At 39.8% G+C, this 27,514-nt stretch overlaps 1 protein-coding gene and 1 long non-coding RNA gene across 6 annotated transcripts in view; one reads left to right on the top strand and one right to left on the bottom strand.

The window, feature by feature from the left end:
* RRP15 (ribosomal RNA processing 15 homolog) overlaps positions 1-11,246 on the bottom strand; it is a 37,859-nt gene extending 26,613 nt beyond the window's left edge. Inside the window, exons 1-2 of one of the 2 annotated variants that reach the window (XM_074351630.1) lie at positions 11,073-11,246; positions 1,771-2,045 (exon numbers count right to left, since the gene is read on the bottom strand). In XM_074351630.1, the coding sequence (XP_074207731.1) occupies positions 1,771-2,045; positions 11,073-11,217 (420 nt within the window). In that variant the 5' untranslated portion in view covers positions 11,218-11,246. The remainder of the gene's footprint in view (positions 1-1,770; positions 2,046-11,072) is intronic. The other variant, XM_010974014.3, reaches the window with a different exon arrangement.
* Positions 11,247-11,286: 40 nt separating this feature from the next.
* The window catches only part of LOC123613999 (uncharacterized), a 73,264-nt gene continuing 57,036 nt past the window's right edge, over positions 11,287-27,514 (top strand). For 2 of the 4 annotated variants that reach the window (XR_006721456.2, XR_006721454.2), the window contains exons 1-2: positions 11,292-11,467; positions 11,584-11,758. This is a non-coding gene — a long non-coding RNA (uncharacterized LOC123613999). Of the gene's footprint in view, positions 11,468-11,583; positions 11,759-14,674; positions 14,779-16,682; positions 16,749-27,514 lie in introns of those variants that run through there. The other 2 variants (XR_012501796.1, XR_006721455.2) reach the window with 2 other exon arrangements.

Here is a 27,514-nt window from a genome sequence, read left to right as displayed (position 1 = left end):
GGGAGTTTCATGGTCTCAGGTATTTGATCTGATGCATTGCTTCTCCAGGTCCCCTTTCTCAGGATACACTGAATATGGTGAGCTAATCAACAAGAAGCTGGTGGGCATCAGAGCCAGTAATAAGAACCAGGGGGAAAAGGCCTCCTTTTATCTCCTCTTTTTCCCCATCCATCTAATCTCTCATTTCGTATTAATGAAAATGTCTAATCATGGTAAAACCAAATCTTTGCTCTTCCTATAAAGATTACTCTGATTCCTTTTTTAAAGGAATAGATTCTTCTCCAAATCAGATCATTTAACTATCATGAAATTCACTATCAGATTATGCCAGAAATAAAAAGTCTTACTTTTAAAACAGTCGATTCTTAATGATCTATTATACCCAGGGGATAATAGGCATGCACGATTCCAAAATATTTTTTAACTGTGAAATGTATTTTTATACTTAGGATTAGAAATGAGTAGTCATCATTCTGGAAACCAATAATATTTAGCATTAAGAAACAAGGAAATTTGACACAGACCCTCCCCAGAAATGTACACTAAGAGGAGCTGCAGCTGCTGCGTCGGATGTCTGGTGTCCACACGCGGGCTTCGTGCACAGTGTGGACGGCACCACCTCCAGCGCTCAAAGCTCTGGCCTAGAGCGGAGTCAGAGACTCACTTCTGTTGGCTTCAAGATGCTGTTCTCCCAGTGGAACACTGGGACTAGGGGTCATTAAGGATTCTGGTATTTTTACAGCCTCTTCTAGCTTTTGCCAGGTGGAAAATAAAGATTCAAATTTTCAGTTGAAAGGCTACCAGTAAGATTTAGAGACAAAATTTATCGTCAATAAGGTACAATGAGAATACTGAATTAATGATAGAATACGTTCTGTTTCTAGAACATTCTGTTCAAGAGCAAGATTTGAAAAGTTCCATCTCTGTATAACCTTTTGCACAGAGCAACCAGTATTAGCAACAAAGAAAATATTCATCTTGAAACAAGATAAAGGGATGATGAACTTAAAAGGAAACAAATGTCAACTCAAATCTATTTTTTTTTTCATTTTTACCTATAAAGTACCTTTTGGAAATTAGCACTTTTATATTGCCAGTATGATTGTGGAAAGTCATTTGTCTTTCATTAAAAAATAATACCTATTTCAGTAACCAAATATTTTAGATGTAGAAATACTTCATCAAGGGATATAAAATCTTATTATCTCTGTAATTATTTATATATTTATACAACAAAAAACCTAAGGCCAACTTTTGGCCTTTAATTAGCAGATTGCATGAGTCTAACTTATTCTAATTTGGTGGTTTAACAAAAGGTATAATGAATTCAAGTTTATCGAGCAGTGAACCACAACCACCCCCAACAATGACATCTCTGTAAATTTATATTGTAAAATAGGTTTTAAGCAAAAAGTGACTAATAATGATTCTACTAGTTTAGAACTAATAAGTAAAGTTAGTGTCTGGACAGTTAAACTGAATAAAATATTCAGACCCAGGAGTCACTGCCACATGTGTAACTACTTATTTTAAAAAGATACATTGCCTTGGAGTTTACACGTCTATCACTTCGCTTGGATGAACAGAAAGTGCACATGTGCAATGGAATGATTCAGACTCGGTTTCTGACCAGAACCTTGATTACCTGCCCCCATGTAAAAAGCAAGTTACAAATCGGAACGTTAGCTGGACAAACACCAAAGGAGCAACTTGGTACAGATAAGAACGAGACCAGACGATCTAATCAACAGAAAGACTGGTAGGACACACCTGTTTTCTCTTCTCCAGTCTCTCTTGCTTTAACTTTTCTTTTTCCTTTTCCAGCTCTTTGTTTTTCACCAGAATGGTGGGTTTACTTTTAGGAGTTTTCTTGTTCAGGATTTTAGCCATGGCATCTGCCCAGCCCACATTAGTTCCAACACCAGCTTCTGCAGCATTTTCACTGTCACTGCCACAGGGGTCAACTTCATCTTCATTGTCAGCTTCTACTGCTTCATCACCAGAAGAAAAGTGATCCTTTTCCGATCCACAGCTTTCTACAGAACCTAACAGTAGAAACAAATTAAACTTTAATACCAGAGGCAGAGCTTGGCAAGGCCACGGCAAGACCCCAGGACCCTTCCTAAGGCTAACGATTCTCCATCTGTCTCCATTCTAGCAAAAGGAGACTCTTCCGAGTCACACAGCTGCAGTAACAGTGGAGAATGGCAGGACCCTCTGTCTTACTGCCATCTACCCCCGAAGACCTGGCCAAGCCATGTGGACAGGAGAGGCTGCAGGAGCTTCAGCACCCAGGACCCAGGGAGCAGAAATAACCCAACAACCCCCTCTCATCCTGTTGTCAAGGTGGTGACAGATGCTGACGTGGGGCCAATGCAGGGTGTGTTCCCATCCACAGGCTTTAATTGTGTCATTAAACTACTTTAAGGGACTAATGATTATTTTGAAAACAAATTAACAAAAACTTCATCAAGAAAACAGTACAATGTTTCTATGGGATAGAGCAGGCAGAGGAAGTTCTCTGAGGGCTTTGGTCCAGATGTTTAAAATTCTGAATCTGAGTGCAGAAAAATCTAAAAGCCAGCTTCCTTTCATAGAATTTGCATAGAACATGATTAAATTGGGTGTTTTAACATTTTTGAAAAATAATCTAACAAAAGGATGTGTGCCCAAAATTTGACTGTACTTCTGGATGACTGAATGAAAATATCAAGTTCTGAGTTGAGGATATAGTTGTAAACTGGTGAATTTTATCATGTAGAACCACCAAAAAAAAAAAAAAAAAAAAAAGCATATACAGGTTATCAGCAAACTACCTCATCATGTAAGATTCAAATGGCTGGGCTCAGAGGATTAACTGAAACAACAATCCAGTTGGTGGTCCTGCTTGAAAATCAACTTGTCAAGAAGCTCTGGGCACTTGTAAGTTTTGCAGCCTTTCTTAGCTTCTGAAGTTCACTGAACTCTAGCAACAAGAGCACAAGTGCCAGTAGTCTGTGTGCATAGATAAGATCCAGAGCTTTCTGAAGAGCTTCTGCTTTGCTCTTTAGAAACCAATGGAACTTACTAGGATTACTTCAAACGAGAAAATCGTCCAACAGCTTAGTAACTTGGAATATTTCTTAATACACAGAAAACGAGCGAACAAACAAGGCTAAGAAGTGACCAAAGAAGAGGGAAACTCAGGGATATACCAAAAGCTGCTGCTTCGCGGCATCTTTGGGTAATAAACGCGCGTTCTTTGGTCAACTCCAGAATTAGTTGAATCTCCAAGATTAATACAGAAAATGCCATTACCTTCAGCCTTTTCCTTCTACTAAATAACACTGTTAGTAATGTAGATAAAAATTTCTATGCTGACTTGTATTGAGATAAAATACTATTTAAAGTAACCCTAAAAGAGAAGAAGAAAACAGGCCTAGACATAAACAGGTTTCCTGCCGCTCTTCACTTAATTCAATTTTGATGTCTTCCCACCCAAAGCAAAAACTAAACTTAGAAATCTAGAGGACTGACAGGCAACCCACAGCCCAGAAGCACCACATTTCAAGAAGTCTGCTCTGGGCCCACTTAGCCTTTGCCAAAGCTACACACCATAACCAGGACCTCTGCTTCTACCTACAGAAAGTCCACTGACTGTATCTTTTTGTTACTTCAAAATTATCTATCTATTCTTCAACTCTAAGCCCCCATTTCTTCTTTAAATTATTTTTTAAAATGTGCATATTTTGCTTTTAAATATCCTTTGAGCCTCTTTTGTTTTGTTTTTTTACATCAGATTATGGCTATGACCAAAGTGAAAGGAACTGAATGTACAGTCAGCTGTTTAATTCTGAGTGATTCTCTCTAATCTCTTGATTTCAAGCCATGAATTAAGAGAGAACTGCTGAAGACCTGACTTTTAGCTAGTCATCATCATACTTGCAGTTTTGGTATTACTTCTGCGTAATACTTTTATTTTTTCAGGGCTGAGAATTGATGAAATAAAAGGATGAAAAACTAAGTATTTAACACATTTCAAACAAAGACTTGTTAACATATTAGAAAATAACAAATGAAAGTACATAGAATATTTTATACATATACAAAAATGAGCCTCAAGAACAGGAGTAAGGATGAAGTACCTTCAAAAAGTAACAGAATACATAAAATTAGAGTTGAACACAGATAGCAAAATAATACTTCACATTTTTAAAAAGCATGATCTTAAAACAAAGTATATTAATGGTATCAAAAACTATTAAAGAAAATGATAAGGAAGTAAGAAATCACTAATAATTCTACTGCTCTGATGTGCTACATACTTCTTAATAAAGAGGAAGAATTTTTTAAAGAGAAATTAATTTGCCACTTACTTAATTTGAAGCCTTCTCTGCATTCTGTATACCAGACAAATTTAAGAAATCTTAGAAAATGAGTAGAATCTGACATGCGAATCTAGGTGATGTAAGAATTCTATCACTGCCCACAGTACAAAAAGAAAGTACCTAAATTTTGTCAATAAACGCTGAAAGCACTGTCACCAAACCCAACGAAAATCTGAATGTCTATTATATACCAGATTCCACACAGCTTTTCCCCAAGAAGTATCTCCTAGAATCAGTGTTCCCTGGAAAGTATGTTGAAAAACACAGCTTGGAGAATGTAGTTAGCTGAAAAATAAATACGTTAATATTGCATATGTTTTATTACTCAGAGTCAGCAGCACTACACAGGTACTGATAAAAAAAATAAACAATTCTCTGAAAAGCACCTTTACTAAGTAAGCATTTATCTAAATGCAAAGAGGCATGAAGGCTTCAAAGTTTATGTCACTGAAGAATATCTGGGTGATTAAAAGCAGAGGTCTTTACTAGCTACCGGTAAAATGTCAAAACTGCAACACTGACATCTAGTGTTTTGTCCTGATGAATTCACACACAAATTGCTGCGAATTTCACATTTTTCACCTGCACTGTAAACGCAGGCAAGGGCTTTATAGTTGGATAAGCCACTCCAATTCCCCATTTCTAAACCTTGGCTATTTTTCTTTGGTGTGTGTCTTACCTAGTATGACTACCACAACATGCATAAACCCGTGAGGTTTTAGATAATACCATTTCATACAACATGCCCTTTCCCCACCAATTAAAAAAAAAAAATTCCAGAAGAATCTGCTGAAGTCACAGTTCTTATTATTTTTTTAAGCTCTAGCTCAGAAGTTTTTAGTCACACGTTCACTGCCAATGGAAATGTTATTTTATATAAATAAATTTTAAATGTCAATGTAATGAGGTCTTCTAGCATACTATAAAACAGATTTACTTCTAGGAGACCAAAGATAATTACTATGCAAATCAGAAAACAGAACTGGTCCTTAAAAATTTACTATATCCTATGAACAGGAGATTTTTTTGAATTTACCACTGATATTTAACAGAAGTTAAGTGAATATACCCAGGGAACCAGGTAAGCACAAAATTCCTCTGAAATCCTGTGTGCTATTTTGAACATTAACTCTAATTTTGCATTGTTTTAAAAATCTAGAAATTAAGGGCTACAACAAATGCTTAATGTAAGTAATAACTAAAGGTTTCAATAGAACTCTATGCATTCACAGAAATGTTCTATTATCAGCGCTGCCCACCAGCCACATGAACCTACTGAGTACTTCAAGTGTGGCAGGTACCATAGTTACTAAATTTTTAATTTTATTTAATTTCAATTACTTTAATTAAAGTGGCTAGTGGCTACCACATTGAACAGGGCATGGTTAGACCTCCGAGGTAATGAGGGAGACGCAGGAATCTCCCATCTCTTGCTGCCTTCCCCCAGACTTCCACCAGCCTTTCAAACTTGCCATCTGTCCCTGATCCCAGATACGGTTCACTGCTGGCAGGAAAGTGAGCCATTTTCCTTAGCCTTTGGAACTGGGATAAAGTGTTTTAAGAAGACTCACAGTCCCTCAATATTTACCGAGTACTCATGAATGATGACAAAGGAAGGGCAAAATAAAAATTCAAATTCTAGGTCTCCTTGAAGAAGTCAAATGTTTAGTAGGACAGATAAATCAGTTAACCAACTGTAAAATCTGATTTTACAATTTGTATAATTTGTAAGCATTCTTCTAAAAGAAAAACAATGAAAAAGGATGACCGCTTGGGGGTATCTTTTAAAAGATGATATTCAAGTTGTTTCTTAAAGGTAAAGCAAGAGTATGAATGACAAGAGAAGGGAACAGAGTCTACAACCTAGGCCAATTGAAAGAGGCAGCGGCAAGATCACTGAATCTAGAACCAAAAGCATCCCAGACTTGAGTCAATGCTCTGTATTCAAATTAAAATTATTATTGTTATCAACATTATTACTGACGTCCCAGGGAGAGGAAACCAGCATGCCCAAAGGTAGGGGAATGAAGAAGGTAAGATATTTACAAAATAACAGGAAGCTCACACTGGCTGAAACTGGAGATTTGGGGATTGGACGGTAAGAACTGGGTAGGAAAAAGCTGTTGGTTTATATTAAAAAGCCAGTCTGATTTATGATCCAATAAATAACATAGATCAAGTTCCAAATAAAAAACAAGCAGTTTAAAACTTCTACACTCTAGGTGTGTGCGTCCAGTAAGTGGCCAAACCGCTAGTGCCTTTTTCTCCTGCCACTTACCTAAGGTCCTTTTTTTTTTTTAAGTTTCTCTATTGGGTTAAGAAGGCTGTTTTTTGTTTTTTTTAAATACAATTATCATCTGGGAGCAACAACACTATTGATTAACTGTGAATTTACTTCACATCTTTAGGATTTACTCTAAATCAAACAGGATTCTCAAGAAAGCTTGACTGAGATTCATTAATAGTGGTTAAAGAGTAAGGACACAGAATAGCTGCCTGATTCAATCTTAACTCCAGACACAAATCCACATGAACTTTCTGAAAGTTTTAAAGTTCTCCACCCTAGTTTCCTCCTCTGTAAAAATGGCAATAAAACAGTATCACTTCATTGGGGTTTTGTGATACTTAAATGGATTATTGTATGCAAATTTCTTAAAATGAGTGCCTAGCCCACAGTGAGCATCAATCAGATACCACACACACACAAACACACCCATGATGTACACACAGGACACACACAGTGAGAATTTAAATACGGTTGTGGAGGAGAGGAGAGGAACAAGGAAAAGGAAGCAATGCGCCGAGGGCTGGAATCCACAGGACATGTGCCGTGCTGATGGGAAGCTCTGGATGGCCAGACGGTTACAGCACAGGGGCTGAGACCTCAGATGATAAAATCAGAGAGACTTGGCATTATGTCCTGCTTCTATTACTTTCTACCAGTGGAATTGTGGGCAAGTTACCTAATTCCTCTGTGTCTCAGTTTCTTTTCAGTGAAGTTGGGATAAAAATAATACCTACCTCACTGGTTGTTACGACAGTTCAATGAGGTAATGCGTGAAAAGCACTTAGCACACCCCTGGCACACAGTGGGCACTAAGCAGATGATGGTAACCAGAGCACATGGGCACCTGAAGGCCAGAGCTGATGAATTTGAAAAGCAAAAAGGATGCCAAAGTACAGAGAGGGTAAAATGAATTTTACTTCCATTACAACTCTACCCAGTCTTGCTTATAGTCTATAACCCACCTGCCAGAGATTCATTGTGAGCAACCCACTTTTGCCTTTATTTTGGAAATGGTCACTGTCTCTGCCCCACAGCTTTCAGAGCACTCTAAAATAAGGATTAATACCAAGTAACCAACATGTATTTAGGGCAGAGTACTATTTAAAACACTTTTTATGTATAATCATTTTATCGTCACAACACCCTCTGAGTTGCTTTTATTATTTACAAAAGGAATGATTCTGACACTTAGAAAAGCTGAAAAAAAAAAAAAAGCCCAAAGTCACAAAGTTAACAGGGTAGGGTGATGGGGCTGTTGACTTCTAAGGTACTACAAAGCTGGGCACCAAACGTTCAAGTCAGACTAATGTATACTGAACTAAAGCAGAAAATATTCATAAAAGTTTAATAAAGTTTGAATTAAAAAGGAATTTCTATCTAAGCCTCAGTTAACCAGAGCAGCCATTCCTTAGGCCCATTCTCATTCTGCCCAAGAACACACACACACACACACACACACACACCACACCACCACCACTGGTTATTCAGAGCTCTGTGACACTGTCGTTCCCACTCTAGGAGTCAATCATCTGCTCATGCCGCGCGATCTTCCCTGCCTTTCTTACTATATTTAGAATATTCAAAATTGATGCTCGAAAACTTTTTAAAAAGCATTTACCTTTGAAAAAAATGAAGTCACCCCAGGTCTCCATAAAAATAACCAAAAATAAAATTAAAGTTTAACCATGGGACAAACTGTCCGATGTGATTACTATGTGCTATCTGGGCAAGCCAGAGCAGACAGAGCCTGGAAGTAGTCTGCTTCCTGAGTCTGTCCTATAAATTGCTAAACCACTCAAGGAGGACTATGACATATTTCATTTCTGAAGCATGTTCCTTTGCTATTTTAAGTAACTCAAACGATTAAGGAGACCATAAGCGACAGTTTGATGAAAAGCACATTTATCTGCTAGGTTATTATATCCTAAATACAGCTTTGTAGTTTATCAAAATGAAGGGATAGCTCCTAGATCTTCTAAACCGGATTGTTATAACTCTGGTGTTAGAAGTACATGGCCATTTTTCATGTATGTGGCCAGAACAATTCAGAAAACATGAAATTACCATTCCTCCCTCTAGTTTATGGGTCTATGGGCACATTCTATGAGGGAGGGGTCAACATATCATGGCACTGACCAAGGCTTTTTTCACTTGAATTGATTTACTGACTACAGAGCTTTTCTTCTTCTTCTTTTTTATTTTAAAGACTACAAGCTTAAGAAGCAAGTAAGCCTTGTGTCTAAACTTCCAACCACGCATAAATTCAATAAATCCAAGCAGTTCAATGATAACTTAGAGATAGAGGTTATCATTTCCCTCTTTATAATACTTGATATCATCAGTCAGTGCTTTTATTTTTTCACCTGAGTTGATTTACCGACTGGGAAAACTGTGTGCTTGTGTTTTCTGTTTAGACTACAAACTTCAGAGCGAACAATCCATTGTATCTAAACCTCCAACAAGGTGTCAGTTCAATAAATCTGAGTAGTTCGAGGTTAACTCACTAGGGGTGTCATCCTCTCCTTTAAAATGCTTGACATTTACCTGTTACTAAAATGCTGACTGTAGCATTTTACCCTCCACATTTCTCTGATTCATGATCACCTGCAATTTTACTATGACCAAATTTCAGTCCCTAATGAAGAGTACTACAATTTACCACAACCTCAGTCTGAATCACTCTGCTATCATTCAAGTTTATGTCACAATTAAGTAAAAGTGATAACTGATTTCTAGAGATAATACATGGATGTTAGGAGGAAAAAAAGAGAGAGAAAGGAAGGAAGGACAGAAGGGAGGAAGGATGAGAGAAGAGAGGAAGGAAAGAAGACCACAGTTAACAGTGGAAGGAGTGCTACAGAAATCTGATCACAAAAACATCCCACAGTGATGGAACCTTCTTGAGGGGAAGAAATATTTGTCTAAATACTAAGGCCTCCTCATACCCAATCCTTTCTTAAGATTCCATGCCCCTGGCCTTTTACTTTCTGGATAGGCTTTTTTTTTTTTTTTTTTTTTTTGATCATCTATATCTCCCTGGTTCCTCAACCCTATCAGGGGAGTTATTGGTCAGAGTCCAGAGCAAACTTCAATAACGGCTGTGTCATTTATCAACTTGTTTATCAGCTTACGTATTAGAGGAGCAACTTATAACCTCTGTGTCCCAGTTCCTTGTGAGTAAACTGAGGATAAGAATAGTATCTATTTCAAGAGGTTGTTATTTAATTAAAGTGATTTGTAGAAGCTTTGAACAGTACCTAGTACAAAGTAAAGCTCAAAAAATACAGCTATTATTATCATTACCTAATTCTTCTAACATTACAGTACACCCAAAATTTACGGTGCTACAAGTTTATTTGGAAGTTGGCTGTGTGGAAAATTCAATGGTTTCCTTCCGAAGAACACTTCAAGTGGGGATCTTTCCTCTGTCTTCACTGTCCAATCCTAGTGCAACCCCTAGCAGAGTTTTGCAATTGCCTACTTGTTCTGACACTCCATGGCAGTCTAATATAGTCAGCAGTGACACTTATAAGTGTCACTCTCTTGCCTGAAAGGTCTCAACAGCTCCCTATTGCCTACAAAGTGGGAATCTGACCTCCTTCATATGACACACAAGGCCCTTTACAATGTGGCTTTGTCTTCTGTTTTGAGTTTCAGCAACTCCTGTGAGAGCTAGAATCAAAGCCAACAGTTCATTCTGCCCTAACTAGCCCATGCATTTTAAGACACTGCATGCCACTGTATGGGCTTTTCCCTACATCTGAGAAAACTGTCCTCTCCACCCCTAGGCTTGGAAAACTATTCATCCTTCTAAGGCCTAGATGAAATGACACCTTATTTATCTATTCAACAAGAAAATTTAGTACCAAAATGTGCAAGGAAGGCCCTATGAAAATTAAGGTAAATGAGACATAGTTCCAGCACCTGAGAAACATATCTATAAGGAGAGAGACACGTTAAAATAAAATAATATAAGTACTATGTATAAGATAGAAGGAAGTAATGCTAAGCTGGGCTCATGTATACCATCCGTTTTCCTCTTTCGGCCTTTTGCTCTACCCTCCCTATGAGACCTATCTCATTCTGGGCAATTTCAAGTATCCCCCTTCCTTTCGCCCTTCGCTACTGTAAGCTTCTTTTTTGCTACTGTAAGAAACAGCAGTTTCATCTGTTTTAAATTAATCACAGTGACGACGAAAATGTCTAGTAAAAGAATGTGGAAGCTTTAACACTCGACTGCATCCTTCCCCTGAACACCACTTTCCCAAGCCTTCTCACGGAGCTAAAGCAGCCCCTTCGACAACCTGAGGAGATCAAATTCGGGCGGCCAGCGGCAAATGCACTGGCATCCCCTGCTTCCCGCAAACTCAGCCCGGCCGTTCCTATGAGAAGTCAAAACTCAGTCCTTAGTCAGTTACCTCCATTATCCGAAGGGTCTTTGTCCTTATCGTCCAGCTCCGGTGCTACAGCCCTGGCTACCATTTTCATTTTCTTCTTCTTCTTCAGTGAATTTTTCAGCTTTTCCCCCGCACTCACACGTGAGTCCTGAACGGCCGCCGCCATGTTTCTTCACCGGAAGCGTCCCGCGAGAGTTGTGTCCGGGGGTAATAAAAGTAACTGCCGAATCTAGTTCCGGGAATACAAGGTTCCGGGGCGGGGCCATCCAGCTGGAAGCTCGCGGGCTGGAGCCTCAGGATGTGGATTGGAAAGAGGACTGGGTGGTGATAAGTGCTGTCTGCTAAAGTTAAAAAAAGAAAAAAAAAATCAGTGAATAAACGTTCTCCACCGACTCTGCCCGCTCGCCCTTTTTCTGGTACGCCGCCCCACTCCGGCCCCAACCCGGCCCGGTCCACTTTCATTTCGTCCTCAGGGCCGTCTCCTTATCTGCTGTTTTATTTCATGGTTTTGTTTTTTTTTTTTTTTTTTTAGCGTGTTCGATGAAGCTCCTTTACGTGCCTACCAAAATCGCTAGAAGGTAGAAAGCGAGGAAAAATACATTGGGGATTGATAATAAGAATATGAGAATGTCATCCCCTCTCCCCGGATCACCACCAGCAAAGATTCACAACACAACACGCGAGATTTTTCTTACAATTCTGATCAGGTAACCGCCGTCTGATTAACCCTTGGGGTGGTTTTCAATTGCAAACCGAATAGAATCTCGTTTTCTTCCCCTGGGTCGCGGGTGTTAAGCGTTCCAGCCCCATCCTCCTCCCTCCGACCTAGCTCTGACCCCGGAGGCTCGCAGCGCCCGAGGCGAGGTGTCCACCGAGAATGCAAAAAGCTTTGCCCTCGGCGAGCTGCCCCTGCCTCCCCCCCAACCCCGGGGGCTCGCTTCTCCCTGAGGTCAGCCTTTGTCACTGCTTTCGCATCCCGCCTTCCCTCGAAGCTGCTACCACAGCCTGCCCGTATTTTCTTTCCCTAACTTGGCTCCTTGGCAGTAAGGACCATATTTCATTCACCATTCAACCCCCCAAGGCTAGCAATGGGGCCTGGCCCGTGGTAAGAACTCAAAAATATATTTTTGGAAGGGATGAATGAATGATAGTGTGCAACCATTCACAAGTCCCCCGGATAATGTAGCAAACCCTTCCCTCGTGTTCCATAGGCCAGGCATAATCTAGAGGCTTTCTCTAAGCTTAGCGTTTTCCTGGAAGAGCACTTCTTGGTTTTTAATACTCAGAATTTCTAAAGGAGTTCGAACCTTTCAGTTGGACATGTTCTAGTTGATGATTATATAGGGCAAAGTTATATTTACATCCTCCAAATTCAATACATTGTAAATAAAGCTGTACAGGAAAAGTTACATTCCAATTATAATTGGCAAAAGATCAAATTCCAGCATAATAGTTGAACCTTTTGAAAAGCACAGCTATTGTCAACAGGAGAGGTGCATCTCAGTGTGCCTCTTTGGATACTGCTGGTGCCCAGAAGTTCTCACCATCCTGTGTAAGCCTTTCACTGCCCCTGTGTGTTGGTCTGGAACCTGTGTCCTGCTAACATTCATATTTAGCCCTTGTTTTTGCCTAGTGTTATACAATGAGTTAAAAACAAAATTGGGAAAGCACTGAAGAAGTTGTAGAGAAGGAAACTAAAGTAAGAGAGAAAAATGATTACAGCGGAAAGGGAGATGTCTAGCAAAGAGGTACCATTTGTTAATATTAATCGGTGATCAGGAGTGAGTGATGTTTTCAGCATTTTACGTCTTTATATGGTTTATTTATATACAAGGATTTACTACATTCAGTTGCAGTTTAAGAAATTGCTTGGGGAGTTGGTTGATTTATTATACAGGTTTTCCTGCAGAAGCCTGATTTTCAGAAAGGGATTGCTACTATTAAATGAGAGATTCCTGTATTAACTACTTAATCTTCATACTAAGCCAGTAAGTTAGGTACTCTTGTTCCCATTATACAGATGAGGCACAAAAAAAGCTTAAATAGTTGCTCAAGTTCATAAAACCAGTAAGTGGCAGAATCACATCCAAACCTAAGTAGCCTGCTCCAAGGTCTTTTCAGCTGCCTAGCTATATTGCCTTCTCAGATTGTTGCGTTTTAGCATTTCGTAAGTATGTACTGAAAATAGATCATGGAAATTTCTGGCACCACTAGAATTCATAAATTTAAAAAATAAAAAACAAAAACCAAAAAAAAACACCTCTGCCCTTAAAATGAACTAAAATAATTGACAGGATGCTAATAGAATGTCCACTGTATGATGGAAATAACTGAAGTTATGTATGTACTAGGATGAGAATTTGTACATACTTGTGATGATTATCAGCTTATTGCCTGTCAGCTCTACCTTCACCCTTTTTGGCTGCTCTGTGAAAATGTAGTTGAATCTTTTAACTATTTCTCTTTTTTGCCTACTAGCAAGCTGTTAACCTTTGTCAGTAGAGGGCCCTAGAGTGACATTGTAAGAAAAAATTGTTCCTGGAATATCATTGGCCCTAAGGAAACCTTAGTGTCTTTGTTGGAGAAGAGTTTTCCTCTCAGTGTCAGTATTTCCTGAGCTTGCTGTTGAATAAGGGTCACAGTGGTAAAACTAGATGTTTAGGATGGCTTTGGATCAGAAGTAGGTCCCAGATGGCTACCTGTCCATTAAGGTTCTTTAATGTGGGAATATTAATAAAATCCCTGGACCTGGAATCTCACATTTAGTAAACCCATCAGTAATATTCTTGCTACACTTGGCACATCCATTGATGATCTGTGTCTTACTCACAGGAAAACCAACAAGAATGAAATTGTATATTTTTTACTTTGTAATGGGATTAGGTAATGGCCCAATTATGTTCAGCCTCACCTAGTAAAGGGTCTCTCTAATTAGTGGATAGAAGTTGCAGGGAAGCTATGACCTTTTGTTCCTTCTTTTACTAATGGAAAAGGCATTCCACTGTGTGAGAGTGGTCATAATGAGACTGTTACTGAAATCCACTAAATAGGGTAATAAATACATTCTGACGCCTGTTGATTTTTCTGTGAGATAACCAGGAGATCATTCTGTGGACCTCAGCAAGTGCTCAGACTGTGGCAGACTCATCAATTATATATATATATATATTTTTTTTTTTCCTTTGTACTTGGGGTTCTTCCCTGAGTCTCCTTGTAACATAGGGATCAGTGGAAGGATGGGAGCCACTGTGACAAGCTTCTAGTAATCCTACCCCCCAGAAAAACAGATAGATGATCAAACATGTGTGGCCTGAGTTTCACTTCAAAAGGAAATACAACCAGTGTCCTTCACAGACAGTTCCAAGGTCAACCTTAATAAAAATTGCAGAGTTAGAAATTATAAAGATGAGCAATAAGTAATAAGCAAAGAAGGCTCCTGCATCAGAAGAAGGATGTAACCAGTTGGAATCAGATGAATAATAACAGGAAGGCCTGCTCTGCTGGTTCATCCCCAGGCCTTGAGCAGGGTCAAATAGAACAGTGACAACGGTCAAAAAAAGGTACATGGCAAGATTACTAATGCTACTTGCATTCTGCTTCCTACTACCTCTTGAATCTATCAGGTTCTTTCCATGCTGCTGCCACTGTCTTGGTCAAAACCCACATTTTCCCTCCACTGGACTTCTGCAGTGGCCTTCCAGATGGTCTCCCTGCATGGATTCAGCAGGTAATGATTTTGTCAAAATACAAGTCAGGTCACAGTGATCTCCTATTCTTCATGATGTGACCTTCAAGGCCCTGCAATGGCCAGTGACCGAGTGGTTCTCAATCCCAGAAGTTTGTCCCCCAAGGGGCCTTTTGGCAGTATCTGGAGACCTTTTCGGTCCTCACACTGGAGTGTACTGTTGGCATCTAGCCATTGTGCTGCCAAACAGCCACAAAACACAGGACCAAGGTTCACATCAAAGAATCTTCTGGCCCCAAATGTCAATAGTGCCAAAGGTGAAAACCCAGCCCTAGTCCCTGTCCACCCCTTACCCTCCTCTTGGACCTCCCTCCTCCTGACTTAACGTTTCAGGCATGCTGGATTTTTTAAAAATATATTTTATTTTATTTTTTTGCAGGGGGGAGGTAATTAGGTTTACTTATTCATTTTATTTTTAGAGGAGGTACTGGGGATTGAACCCAGGACTTTGTGTATGCTAAGCATGAGCTCTTCCACTTAAGCTATACCCTCCCCACCCCATGCTGGATTTCTTTGTTCACAAATTTTCCATCTTATCTCCCATTTTCAGTCCTTTGTGTATGTTATTTTCCCTGGAGGATAGGTTCTGTCCCCTACAACTCTTCCCACTCATCATCTAAATGTTACTCTAAGAGTCCCTTCCACAGGGACACCTTGTCCAATGTCCACCCAGACTCTTACACATGCTCACAAGCATAGTTAGGATCATCTCCAAACCTGGGCAGGGCTGATACTAAAATCTCCAGGCTTGGCCGCTGGCCAGGGAGCGGGCTGTGGTGGACAGCAGTTCTGGAGGGGTGCAAGCAGACGTGGCTGAGTGCAGACCCGTCCTACCTGGAGTTTTCTCATTGAAATTGCTCCTAGCAGCATTATTTACAGTTGCTAAGGTCTGGCAAGGAGAACTCACCATAACAGAAGCTGTGGACATGAGTAACTATGCCAGTCCCACAAATCCTATGCTTTTTTGAATTAACTTAATTTAATAAAACCATAATTTACAGTTTACTATGTAATCTGAACTTATTTTTTAGAATAATAAAGAAAGTCCAGATATTGAAGAAAAAAGGTTTTTTTTTTTTTTTCTGCTGAGATGGGAATGGTAAGAACTAAAAGAGAAGAAAATTATGTCCCCGAAACTATATCTAAATAGCAAGAAGCAGATCAAATGCTTTCTGCATTTTTAGCATCTTCTTATTGTTTGTGCAGCTAAAATATTTTTAAAGAGAGGGTTATTGATAAGAAAAAAAAATTAACCCAAAGTAAAGTTCTAGTCATTGGAAAGGTCTTCTTCAACTGTCTTTGCTAAAATAGAGAACTCAAGTGGAAAAAAACCAGGAAAACGACATTAAAGTTGACATGGGAAGCACCAGTTTCCATGAAAATGCTCCCATCTCGTCTGCCTCCTTCCTTGTACTGTTACGTTTCCTGCAGGGCAGTGTTGCTATTGTTTTAATGGCATATAAATCTATTTACATGAGCAAGTTCAAATACTAATGCCACTCAGTAGGAAGGAAAGGTTGTTTCCAAATTAATGACTTAACAACTTCCTGTCCCTGGAGGCCATTCCAGGACACCAGGAAATGCACAACCACGTCTGGATTCTGGAGAAGTGTTCTGTGTCCCCGCTGTGGTCAGCTGTGCTTGGGAAAGAGGTCTTTCCTCCCTCTCTCGAGGGAGGCCATCCCCAGGCCTCACTCTCCCATTCTTTATTTGCATGCGCTAGCCTTTTTATTGCAAATAGGGCTCTAAATCTTACTTTAGAATGGATACGGCAGGGTATGCGGGCGCCTGTGAGAGAGAAGCTATCAATAATGTTAGTTATGAAAACCTGATCATAAGTGTTTTTAGTCCATTAGCCATTTCACTTTATTTATGTCCCCTTTCAGGCAGGATTTGAAGCCAATATTCAAAAGATGAAGTTTGGATGAAGAGCAACACGAGAGGGTATAAAGCACTGTCACATTTTTTCATGGTAGAAAATATTTCTTCCTTATGTTATTTCTTTAAACAGCTCCTAACAATAAGTAACCTCTGGGGGAATAAGGAATGCAGAAAGAGGAGCTGGGCCAAGCGTCACAGGTGTTAATATCTATCTGTCTGTCTATCTATCTATTATCTGTCTGTCCCTTTTCTATCATTTCATTTAATTACCTTTAACGAACATTACCAAATTCAAAAAAATTACTTATTATGCCCCCAGTAGATGTATCTACAGGCACTTTTGACTCATCTTGCTCCATTTCAGCTCCTAACAGAAATTTAGCTCATGATTTATTAATACGTCCTCTTTGCTCTTATTTGCTGCTTTATCTTGTAGACAGCATGCAGTCTGCACAGTTGAACCTGCGAGGAGAAGGTGTCCGTGCCTTTTCCTGGTGTACAGTGGCCGCCAACTGTTGAGATTGCTAGTGTGTGGTTGCCAGTTTAATGTATCCCCCGAAGCCACTGCCCGATCCTGCTGCAGTGAGAAGCACGTGGGAATGTCACCTCAGGGACTTCCCTCCAAGCTTCCCGGCCCCCGAGCTGGAGGTAGCAAGGCTGTGGCGATCATGTCCAGAGATCTGTTCCCATTTCACAATGCCCAGGGAGAGCAAGAAGAGAAAACAAGACTAGCAAGGAAAAGGGTGTCTTGAGTAATCTAACTTTCTTTTGTATTAAAACACATGATAATATAAATGCAAGGGAGAATGCATTTCCTCCAGGCGGTTAATAGGCATTTGGGGGTCTTCTAAGAAAAGAATCGAGTGTTCAAAACCAGTAAGCAATGTTGTAGCTCAGTGTTGGGCCCGATGCCTCATTTGAGCTCAGCACACTTAAGAGTTAATTTCCATTAATGACAATGCAGGTACGATTTTAAATCCTCGTGCAGGCCCAAGTGAAGGCAAACACCAGCTCCCTGAGTCACCGAGTCCTTCTCTGTGGAATCATTTCTAATTGAATGTTCAGATCAAAGTTTAAGTTTATAAGAAAGAAAAACAAGTGCAGATAAATAGTTATTATCCAACATCCTTATGAAAATTCATGACCTGCCACTTTATCAGGGACCTTATAAGAAATCTAACTGTGAAGTGTGCAGAGCTATTAAGTGGCTAGTACGCTTCAGTCTCTTGATAAGAAGTGAGTTAAATAATTGTCCTGTTTAACTTGTGCTTGTTAACCTTTAAGGTCAACTAGTTTGAACATACGTTTAATGAAATCCTGGAGCCGGAATTTATGATACTGCTGCTGAATGTTAAATTGGACAATTTACATAAGCAGGACATTAACCTTCTGAGCACTAAATAGCATTTTAGCACTTAGCCGCTGGGGACAATAAGCGACATGTTCTATATATTTGTGATTAGCTTGCCTGGAAACTCTCATGATGACCAATTGGCCTACCAAGTTTAGCAGCATAATTAAATGAATGGACTCAGCCTAAGTAAATTATCAGTGCTGTGTACAGTATATCATTATAGTCCGAAGGAGAAAAAAAAAGATATGAATAATTTAATAATACATTACTAATTTATCAATGCTAAGTGATTTTGAGGAGGCTCTTTGTAGTTCATTGTTTTAAATTTGACATTTGATTTACTGCTCAGATGATGAAAATTGAACCTATTTCATTTCTTACCAGAAATATATAGAAGCAGTAGATGTTACTCTTTTTTTGAGGTGAGAGGTGTGGTGTTTTCAGCTTTGGTGTTATTACAAAATAGCCACTACTGAGCACTGATTAGCAGGTAAGCTAGCACTTTGTCACAATCAGATGTCTGCAGTCCCTACTCCTTGGTAGCCTCCCTGAGGGGAGGGCACTAACCCCTGAGTTGTTCATGAGCCCAGCTTGCTGCCTAGCAGCAATTATCATTATGGCTCGGAAGGGTCAGGCACCAGGGAATGCAATTTGCACTTCACCTAGGACTGTTCCTGCTGATTGTGGACAATCAGTCCACTGGGCTGGCTGTCCGGGAGTTGCCTTCAGTACATGCAGTCTAATATTCGGGTGTATTGAACTTTAATGGCCGAGTACCTGTTTGAAGAAAGAGTATGTTACCCTGAAGTCAGGTGGGGCCCCAGCCTGTTAGACTTCTAAGGTACACCTGGCCCAGATCTCAGTCCACGTCTGTGATGGTCCAAGACTCTACCTTTTATTCTGGAGAGGTTCTAGGTTTGTACTTCCTGTGCTTCTCTTTCCTACTCTCACTCTCATTTTCTCGTCCCTTATGTCTCCTGAGACCCCATGAATGTTGTATTGAGCCCTTTTACTGGCTTCTCCTAAATCTACTCACCTCTGCCCTCTTGTGGTTCTAATGGCTGGAGGGGTTATGGGGTCCCGCTGCTGAGCCCCAGTCTTTCCCTAACCTCAGCCTTCATCCACTGCCCTCGCCTCTTCACCTTCTTCAAAGGCACAAGACTGTTTCTCTCTGTCTTGCCAAGGTCCCTGTCACATTTCCCTTCTATCCCAAAGGAGCACCCAAGTCTTTCTCCAAACAAATATTTCCCCCTTTCTGAAGGGGGAATCATAAATGTTTTCACATCACAGAACAATAGGAATACAGTACAAAGAATGGATATTTGGCAAATGTCTGGTTGATCTCCTTGATGGAGGAAGTCAGACTGTGTATGTGAGGTCTTCTCTTTCCGACTGCGTGGCTTCCTAATCTGAACCAGAGCCTGCTTCACCAGTGAGCAACAACAACAAAAACAGTAATTACTTGCATTTTTACACTTCAGAGCATGCTTTGCTCTATGTATATTATCTCATCTCATCCTCAGGAACCTGGGAGATGCCATCATACCAATTTCCCGTAAATGAAATTGTAACTAAAAGATAAAGTACCTTACACAAACCCTGCCCTGCTAGCTTGTGACAGGCCAAATTTAAATTCTCTGTCTGTTTCCAAGTCCAGCGCTTCTAGATTGACATGGCTCGTGTATTCCAAACATTGTTCAGGTCCACAAACATTAATTGCACACCTGTTATTATTTATTAATGCTAAGATGCTTTTAAGTCATTTATGTACATGATAAAAAATGAGAAATTATAAATATTTACATAGTAGAATGTAGTCTTTCTCTTTTCTCTGAATCACAGTTAACCTTCTCCAGAGACAAGACTAGGATCTTGTAGAGTTTTCCAATGATAATCTATTTTGCATTAATTTGTATGTCTGTCCTTTAAAATCCATTTGGTAACATACTGGTCATACTAGTCAGAATTTTTTCATTTAACAGTATGTCTTGATGACTGATCTGTATTAGCACACATTAATCTGTTTAATTTCTTTTAATGATTATACAGTACTCTACTGTATTTGTCATAATTTATTTATTCTTTTGGTTCCATCTAAACTTATTATCTTTTCCTATTACAAGTAATTTTTAAAACCTTTGAAATACATTTTTATGTGTGAATTCAAGTATATCCAGAAGATTAATTTCTCATTTGAAAAGAAGCACGTCTGCTACTGTTCCTGGCCATGCACTGGTTACTCAGCTTGGTGCCAAACTTCTTCATTAGCTGGCTTTCCTATTAATATATATTCTGTTTTGCTCCCAGCTGATTCAACTTCATTCCGCCTTTTCCAAACCATCTTTGGGTTTGATATTCAGCATTAGGAATATAGTAGAACATTATGAGGTTAACTGAGAAAGAGGATCTGGCCAAGATAGAGTTAAATGGGCATAGGAACGGGTCTGGACCCTGCAGTAATACGGACCTGGATTCAAGTGATAACTCTACTGATTACTAGCTGTACAATGTGGGAACTTACCTAGACTCTCAGTCTGCTTTTGCTTCTTCTCTTTGTGGCTAATGACAGCACTGACATTCATATAATTGTGAGGGGTGAAATGACAATGCTTGTAAATGTACAGTCTCTGGCTCACAGTAAGCAGACAAAAGATCTTAACTGTCATTGGTTACTAAACTTTACAAGACAATTGACTGAAGAGCTGAGTCAATCCTAGACAAAATTTGGTAGCTTATTTTTAATTGAACTGTTTACATTGAGCTATTACTTGACAGTTGAGTGTTACTTGGTCAGAATAATAGCCAGACAATCCTTTTGACAATCCTTGGGGCAAGGAATAGCAACTTTATTCAGAAAGCCAGCAGACCAAGAAGATGGTGGACTAGTGTCCCAAAGAACCATCTTCCCTAAGTTAGAATTCAGGCTTCTTTTATACTAAGGGGTGGGGGGGAGTGTGGCTGATTGTTGCAAAGTTCTTGGTGTCAGAATCCTTTGTTCTTGCAGCTGTCCACGTAGGTCAGGTCATGGTGTCCCTGTAAACCTCCAACAAGACAAATGTTATTCTCTGTTCTGCAACTTTTTATCTCTGTAGGAATCGAAAGGTATTGTGCCTTGAAAAGTCAGGGTCTTGTGAATGGGCTTCCCTATTTCAGGCTTGAGGCAACATTCTTAACTTGTAGCAAAAGCAATAGAATCCAAAGGTCAAAGGGAAAGAAACAGAGCCCATATGGAGTCAGATTTGTTTTTTCCTATTACAGTGAGACCTTACACTGAAATATTTTATTGGTGTGAATTCTTGCTTTCTCTGTTGCTAGTTTGCTTTTGTTATTAGTTTTGTATTGTTCTGTAATGTGAAAGAATTCAAAAATAACGTTTGGCCTTCCCTACTTTGGAAACCCCCATGGCCCCCATTTTTAACAAAGTTGGAGAAAAGCAAAGGAAAGATAGAATCAACTTGCTTGCCTCTCTGATGCCTAGTCTGTCTGTGGAAAGCTGGAATCCTTCCTCTAGAATTCTCTATGAGGACCACTCAGCTCAAAAGCCCTCTGGGATATTTAATTCCCATGTGGCTTGTACCAGCCCTCCTCAGAATCTGCAACTTTGCCTCTAGACATTCCAACAATTGACATTTTGGGAGAGTTTAGCATAGTGAGAAAAAGCACTTGGATGTGGAGTCAGAGGACCTGACTCTGCATCTTATTCGGCTGCTTTTGTGCCCTGAGTAGGCGGTTGCTGACGTTGGCTTCTTCGTCTGTCAAGTATTATAAAAATATTGACCCTACTTATCTCACAGGAGCCAATGTGGTGATGAAAGTTTTTGTGAATAATAAAACATGAGGAAAATTGTAGCAATTATTGTGATTATTATTGAGACTGGAAGTAACATTCAGAGAGTCAGGGATAGTATCTGAGGCCAGTAAAAGAAGTCATCTCTGTTGTGATCCTTTCGGCCCTTTGCTAGTATTTCCCATTCTGTTCAGCGAATCCTTCACCAGTGTATTCAGCCCTCCTAGAGCTTTTCTATTGGCAGAGCTGTGTGTGTGTGTGTGTGTGTGTGCGTGTGTGGTGTGACAATATCGCTGAATGGTTTTCTCACCTTTGTTACCACTCAGCTGAAGCTGTAAAAATTCAGTTTCTTCTTTTTAAATCTTTCCCCCATCTCCCTCCTAGCCTGTCTCGCAGGGTCTCTACAAATCACTCTCTCTTTTTTTTTTTTTCAAATTGAAGTATAGTCAGTTTACAATGTTGTGCCCATTTCTGGTATACAGCATGTTTCAGTCATACATATACATACATATATTCCTTTTCCTATTCTTTTTCATTATAAGTTACTACAAGATATTGAATATGGTTCCTTATGCTATATGGTAGAAACTTGTTGTGTGTATATTTTACATATAGTAGTTAGTATCTGCAAATCTTGAACTCCCAATTTATCTCTTCCCACCCCTTTGCCCCCCTGGTAACCACAAGTTTGTTTTCTATGTCTGTGATTCTGTTTCTGTTCTGTAAATAAGTTCATTTGTGCCTCTTTTTTTTTTTTAAGCAACAAATCACTCTATTCTGGAAATGCAAAATCACTAGAACAATTGTCATATGAAGAATGAAATGAGAAAAGTTTGCTGTGAAGGAACTCTATAAACTTTGTTCTTCAAAGCTTGATGGATGTGGTTTATGGATTAGCTGAGAGTCTGGGCTAGCTAAACTGACAATCCTCTCTCATATGTTTGATACTCAAGAGCTTCACTTGTCACTGATTTTCTTTTCCTCCTAATTCATCTACAGTGCTTAGTGGTTTTGAGTAATTTCTCGCCAACAGGTGTAATAAGAAAGTATTTCTATCTTTGCTTCTTCCTCTCCTTTGTGACTCAGCTTCTCTTGAGAATAAATGCATTGATACATGAACATTTTAGGATGATTGACTGGGTATGGAGAATAATTATTGAAACAGATAGGCTTTAGTGCCTAAATAGCTAGTTTGGAATCTGTAGCATCCTCTAATAGTTGCCACGTTCATCCATTGAGCTAGAGTTAATTTGCTTTTTCTCTTCAAACAAGTTGCTTGCCAGACACTAGGGGAACATTAGTTTCAGGAGATTTTTCAAAGGATGCAAATGATTTTATGGCCTTCTTTTTGGCCAGTCTAATCTTAGCTGGAACTTCTTTTCAGAAAGCATTTGATTCCTTCACAAGCACATTTGCTTGTCTCCTATTTACTGTTCTTTCATGTTTCCTACGTATTCTTTCTTTCCTTGGCTTGAAATGAATTATTTAGTTGGGCAAGGATAACCTTACATTATTCCCAGTCAACACCTGGCTAGAAGTGTATACAGACAGATTTTTTTCATCTCTGAGGACAAACTCAAAGATCTTGAAAAATGAAAGTGTTGATGTAGCCATCCGAGAAGATTTGAAACATCCTTTCAGTTTTAGTACAACCGTCAGCCCACTTTGCAAGGAAGATGCTTCCTGTTAACGGGAAGGAAAAGAAATTTCTCTGACACATTTTCCACCCAGCTCTCTTCCAGATAATTCCTTTCATTGCTTTGGTAAGTCAATCACACTAACAGGTACCAGTTATCCTGTGCCTGCCTTGGGCTAAACAGAGCAGGTGACAAAAATCCTTTCAGGTTGTCAGGTATTAATGTAAAATACCCTTAGACCTCACTGCTTATTCATCTTCATCTAGTTGACTAATGCTTTCCCCGTGTTGTTACATGTTGGTAAATTAAAGAAACCTTCCAGACAGTTCTGTCCAGAGTTTACTGAAACGTACCTCATTAGTGAAGTTGAGCTGTCACATGAGTGTAATTTAATCCTATTGAATTATCACTCAAAAATGCCTAAGTGCTCCGTTTTCATACACCGGATAGAACATTTGCTACTAACACTGTCACGTTTCCAGTTGATGAGAGAGGAAACAAGCAAAAAACACGCAGGCTCCCCTCTGTCCCCACCTGCTCTCCCCAACTTCTGCAGTATAATGATACTTATGTCAGCTCCTGAGCAGATTATGTTTCACTGTAGATCAAAAACATCCCCATGGATCATTTTCTTTTCAGATCTGAAAAATAAAGCGTGATTGCTACCTTCTTGATTTCCTTGTCTACTCACAAAAGAACTCATTGATACAGAGCTTAATCTGAAGGAGGTGTTCAGTTTTCAGAGTCCACGTACAGCATTTCCTGAACGTTATGGGAGCTCTTTATAGAAAGACGTTATTTGTGACCTGCTGTAAGCGCTATCGTGTTTTGTCTGTGGCGAAACAGCACATGAAATTAATGATTTTGCTTTAGTTGTATCTTTATTGTGATTTTCACATTATTCTGAGGCAAGTTGTGTCAAAGGTTGTAAACAGAAACAAATGCAGGGTGTGAGGTGCACTGTAGGAGCATTTTCTTAAGCTTTCCTTTTCAGAACACGTTTGTGATTGTTTCCTTGGTTATTCAAGTAATTCTGACCATAGGGTCAAGGTGTGGGTTTTTAACTGTTGTGACTTGGCAAGTGGATCAGCATAACCCGTAGAAATTGAGGCAAGTCTCTTTAACAGCTAAAGACAAACAACCCTGAAGTGTTAAGCAGGTCCCAAAAAATCAGCCTCACGTATCACAGATACACTGGCGGGGTATCTGTCGTAATCATACACGCTAATATTTAGTGTATGCTTCCTATGGGACCTGTCATTTCCTCTGCATTTTACATGGTTTTGTATTTTTCATTTCTCTTAACAACCCTAAGTGGCTCTATTCTGAGCACCATCTTATAGTTAAGGAAGATGCAGCTCATTGAAGTTGAAGGTAAGGGGTATCTAGCTCACAAATGGAAGAATCAAAATTTGAACCCCAGGGAGAGGATATAGCTCAGGGGTAGAGCGCATACTTAGTCTGCACCAAGTCTTGGGTTCCATCCCAGTACCTCCATTAAAACAAACAAACAAATAGACAAACTTAATTACCTCCCCCCAAAATAAAAAACAAAAAAAAAAGATAAAAAAATTTTTAAAAATATTGAATCCAGAACCCACACACTTAACATCTGTGCAGCCCTGTGGTAACGGCGGTAATGTCAGAGTCAGAGCCTGATCCTAAGCTCTGGACGTTCTAACTTGTCCCTGTGGTTCTCCGAAAGAATGTAGCTCTGCCATCTGCATTCGGCCTCCCAGTGATGGGGAAGGGAAGCTGCACAGTTCTGAGCTGTCTTCCTATTCTGTCACAGTAGATTAGCTGTGGCCCTGGAGTGGGGCTTCTGTGCGCTGTGATGCAGGTCATGGGGTAATGAAATGAGATCCTGTAGCTTGTGGAGGCTGGGCCAGTGCCCCTGTGACAGCACCGCTCGACCTTACCTGCTTGCTGTGCTGTTATGGACCGCAGGATTGTAAATTACACAGCTGCTTTCTTAGCCCTCTTGCCTTCCTCCAACCTCCCTCCCCCGACCCTCCATGTACCTGTCAGGCTTCACCAAAGATGCACTAAATTCTAAATGGTGGAAAACTGACCCTGCATAACGGTGGGTGAAAACGGCCAGAGAGCCTTATATTCCTATTCAGATGGCAGCCAACTTTGCCTGAGAAATAAAAAGGGAGGAAAATAGCAGAATGAACACATATTTTCATGCTGATGTTTTCTTCTAAAAGTAGAGCAAGGGGGCCAAAATCAGACTAATGCATGGGTATTTTTTTTTCTGTTATTTCTATTGATGGAATAAAACCCATAAGCAACCTCTGAGATTGCTATAGACAGAACTCTTACTGATTTCCACAGCCATTTTATATGCGAGGCACAAAGGCTAGACACCTTTCGGTGGTTTTACTAAATCTGAGAAACCTCATTTGTGAAGCAGAAAAGATGGTGGAGAGAAATTGGGTCAAGAGTATGGAGTTTGAGTCCCACCACTGTTGACCTGTGTTTCATACTGTTTGGGAGATTAAATTAGAAGATCTCAGAATTCCCTTTCATTTCTAAACTTGTGAGTCAGCTCCACCATCTTATGATTATTTGGGAATAAATATAAGCTCACCTTTCCACTCTCGATACCATATTTTATTTAGTCTTCTCAAAGTGTGGTCCCCAGTATAGCAGCGTCAGCTTCACTTGTTAAAAATGCAAGGGCTTAGCCTCACCCCACACCTACTGGATTAGAAACTCTGGTGAAGGGGGCCAGGAATATGTGGATTATCACACCTTCCAGAGGATTCTCATGTGTGGCCAAGTTTGAGACCCACTGACGTAATACTTTGCATTATGCTTCATTTCTGCATGTTTCTCCATGTATTCTGTGATAAACTTCTTGGAGCAGGAACTGTATTGGTTTTTCTCTAACTTTACCTCATAGATAATGAGTGAGGCATGATCTTTGCTTTCCTGGAGGGTATAATCAAGTTAGAAGCATAAAACTAGTGACTCTTGATGTATCAAAGAGATCGGGACCTCTGTACTCATCATTCTGAGAATCATGGGGGTGGCAGTGACAGACAGACCTTTGATGTCCTGCCTCTCCCCATCCACAGAGATGCAAATGAGCTGCTCACTTTTGCTTGACAAGCTTAACTATCTCGTTGTAAATTAAAAATCCTAAGTGGTCATTTTCGATAAAAAGTAAAAAATGCAGCTTAAAGTTCATTTGTCCTGATCAACTGACACAGAAATACATTTGATTCTCTAGAAAATCATCAGCGTGCTAATGTCACCTTTCTGGGCACATCAGCACATGATGTGATACAGGGAAAAGGGCCGAATGGGATGCACTAAGCTTTTTGATAAAAATCATCATGAGCTCCACAAGAGAAGGACGAGTTGCTAATCTTCTCCAAGGAAGAACTCGGAGGGGAGAGTCCACACAGAGAGAGAGGATGTTTCGTTGTCATGTCTTGCTTCAAGCCACATGGAGCCAAGCCACAATTAGTTTGAAAATGGTTGCAATTTTCAGATTTTGCCTTCTCCCCACCCTTTTAATAAAAGGGCCTGTCTTTTCTATGAACTCATTAACAAAAAGTAAGAAATAATGAATGATACCATGTGTTTTTAGATGACGTGAGAGTTAGGGCATCATGTTGTTCCCTTCAATGTCTCTTCTTTGTCTTAATATTTTTCTTAATAGACAACACACACACAAGTTACATGCATGCAGCCAGTGATCTGTTCATTCATCCTTTCGTCCATTCACCAAGTGGTCACGCCTATTTTCCTTCCCAAAGCCTTGTATCCTCTCATGCCTGGTCAGTCATAACAGTCTTTTGCCTATTTTCCCACCTTCTGTTTCTCCATTTTCAGTGTTCATCTGTTTTCCAATCCCATTTTTCTTATTTGCCTCAGGGTCCTCCATGTTACTGCATTAGAAATGGAGGGAATGGTCGCGCACTTACATGGGTGAGAAATGTTGGTAGAGACTGTGATTAGAAGGTGGGTAGAAAAGAAGATTTGGACTTATCTGTATTAGAGGTGCCCATGGGACAAACATCTGGAAATTATTTCCAATATGCAGTT

The sequence above is a fragment of the Camelus bactrianus genome, chromosome 23 (genome assembly GCF_048773025.1).
Source record: "Camelus bactrianus isolate YW-2024 breed Bactrian camel chromosome 23, ASM4877302v1, whole genome shotgun sequence".
Lineage (NCBI taxonomy): Eukaryota > Metazoa > Chordata > Mammalia > Artiodactyla > Camelidae > Camelus > Camelus bactrianus.
This window is presented reverse-complemented; position numbering and strand designations above follow the sequence as displayed.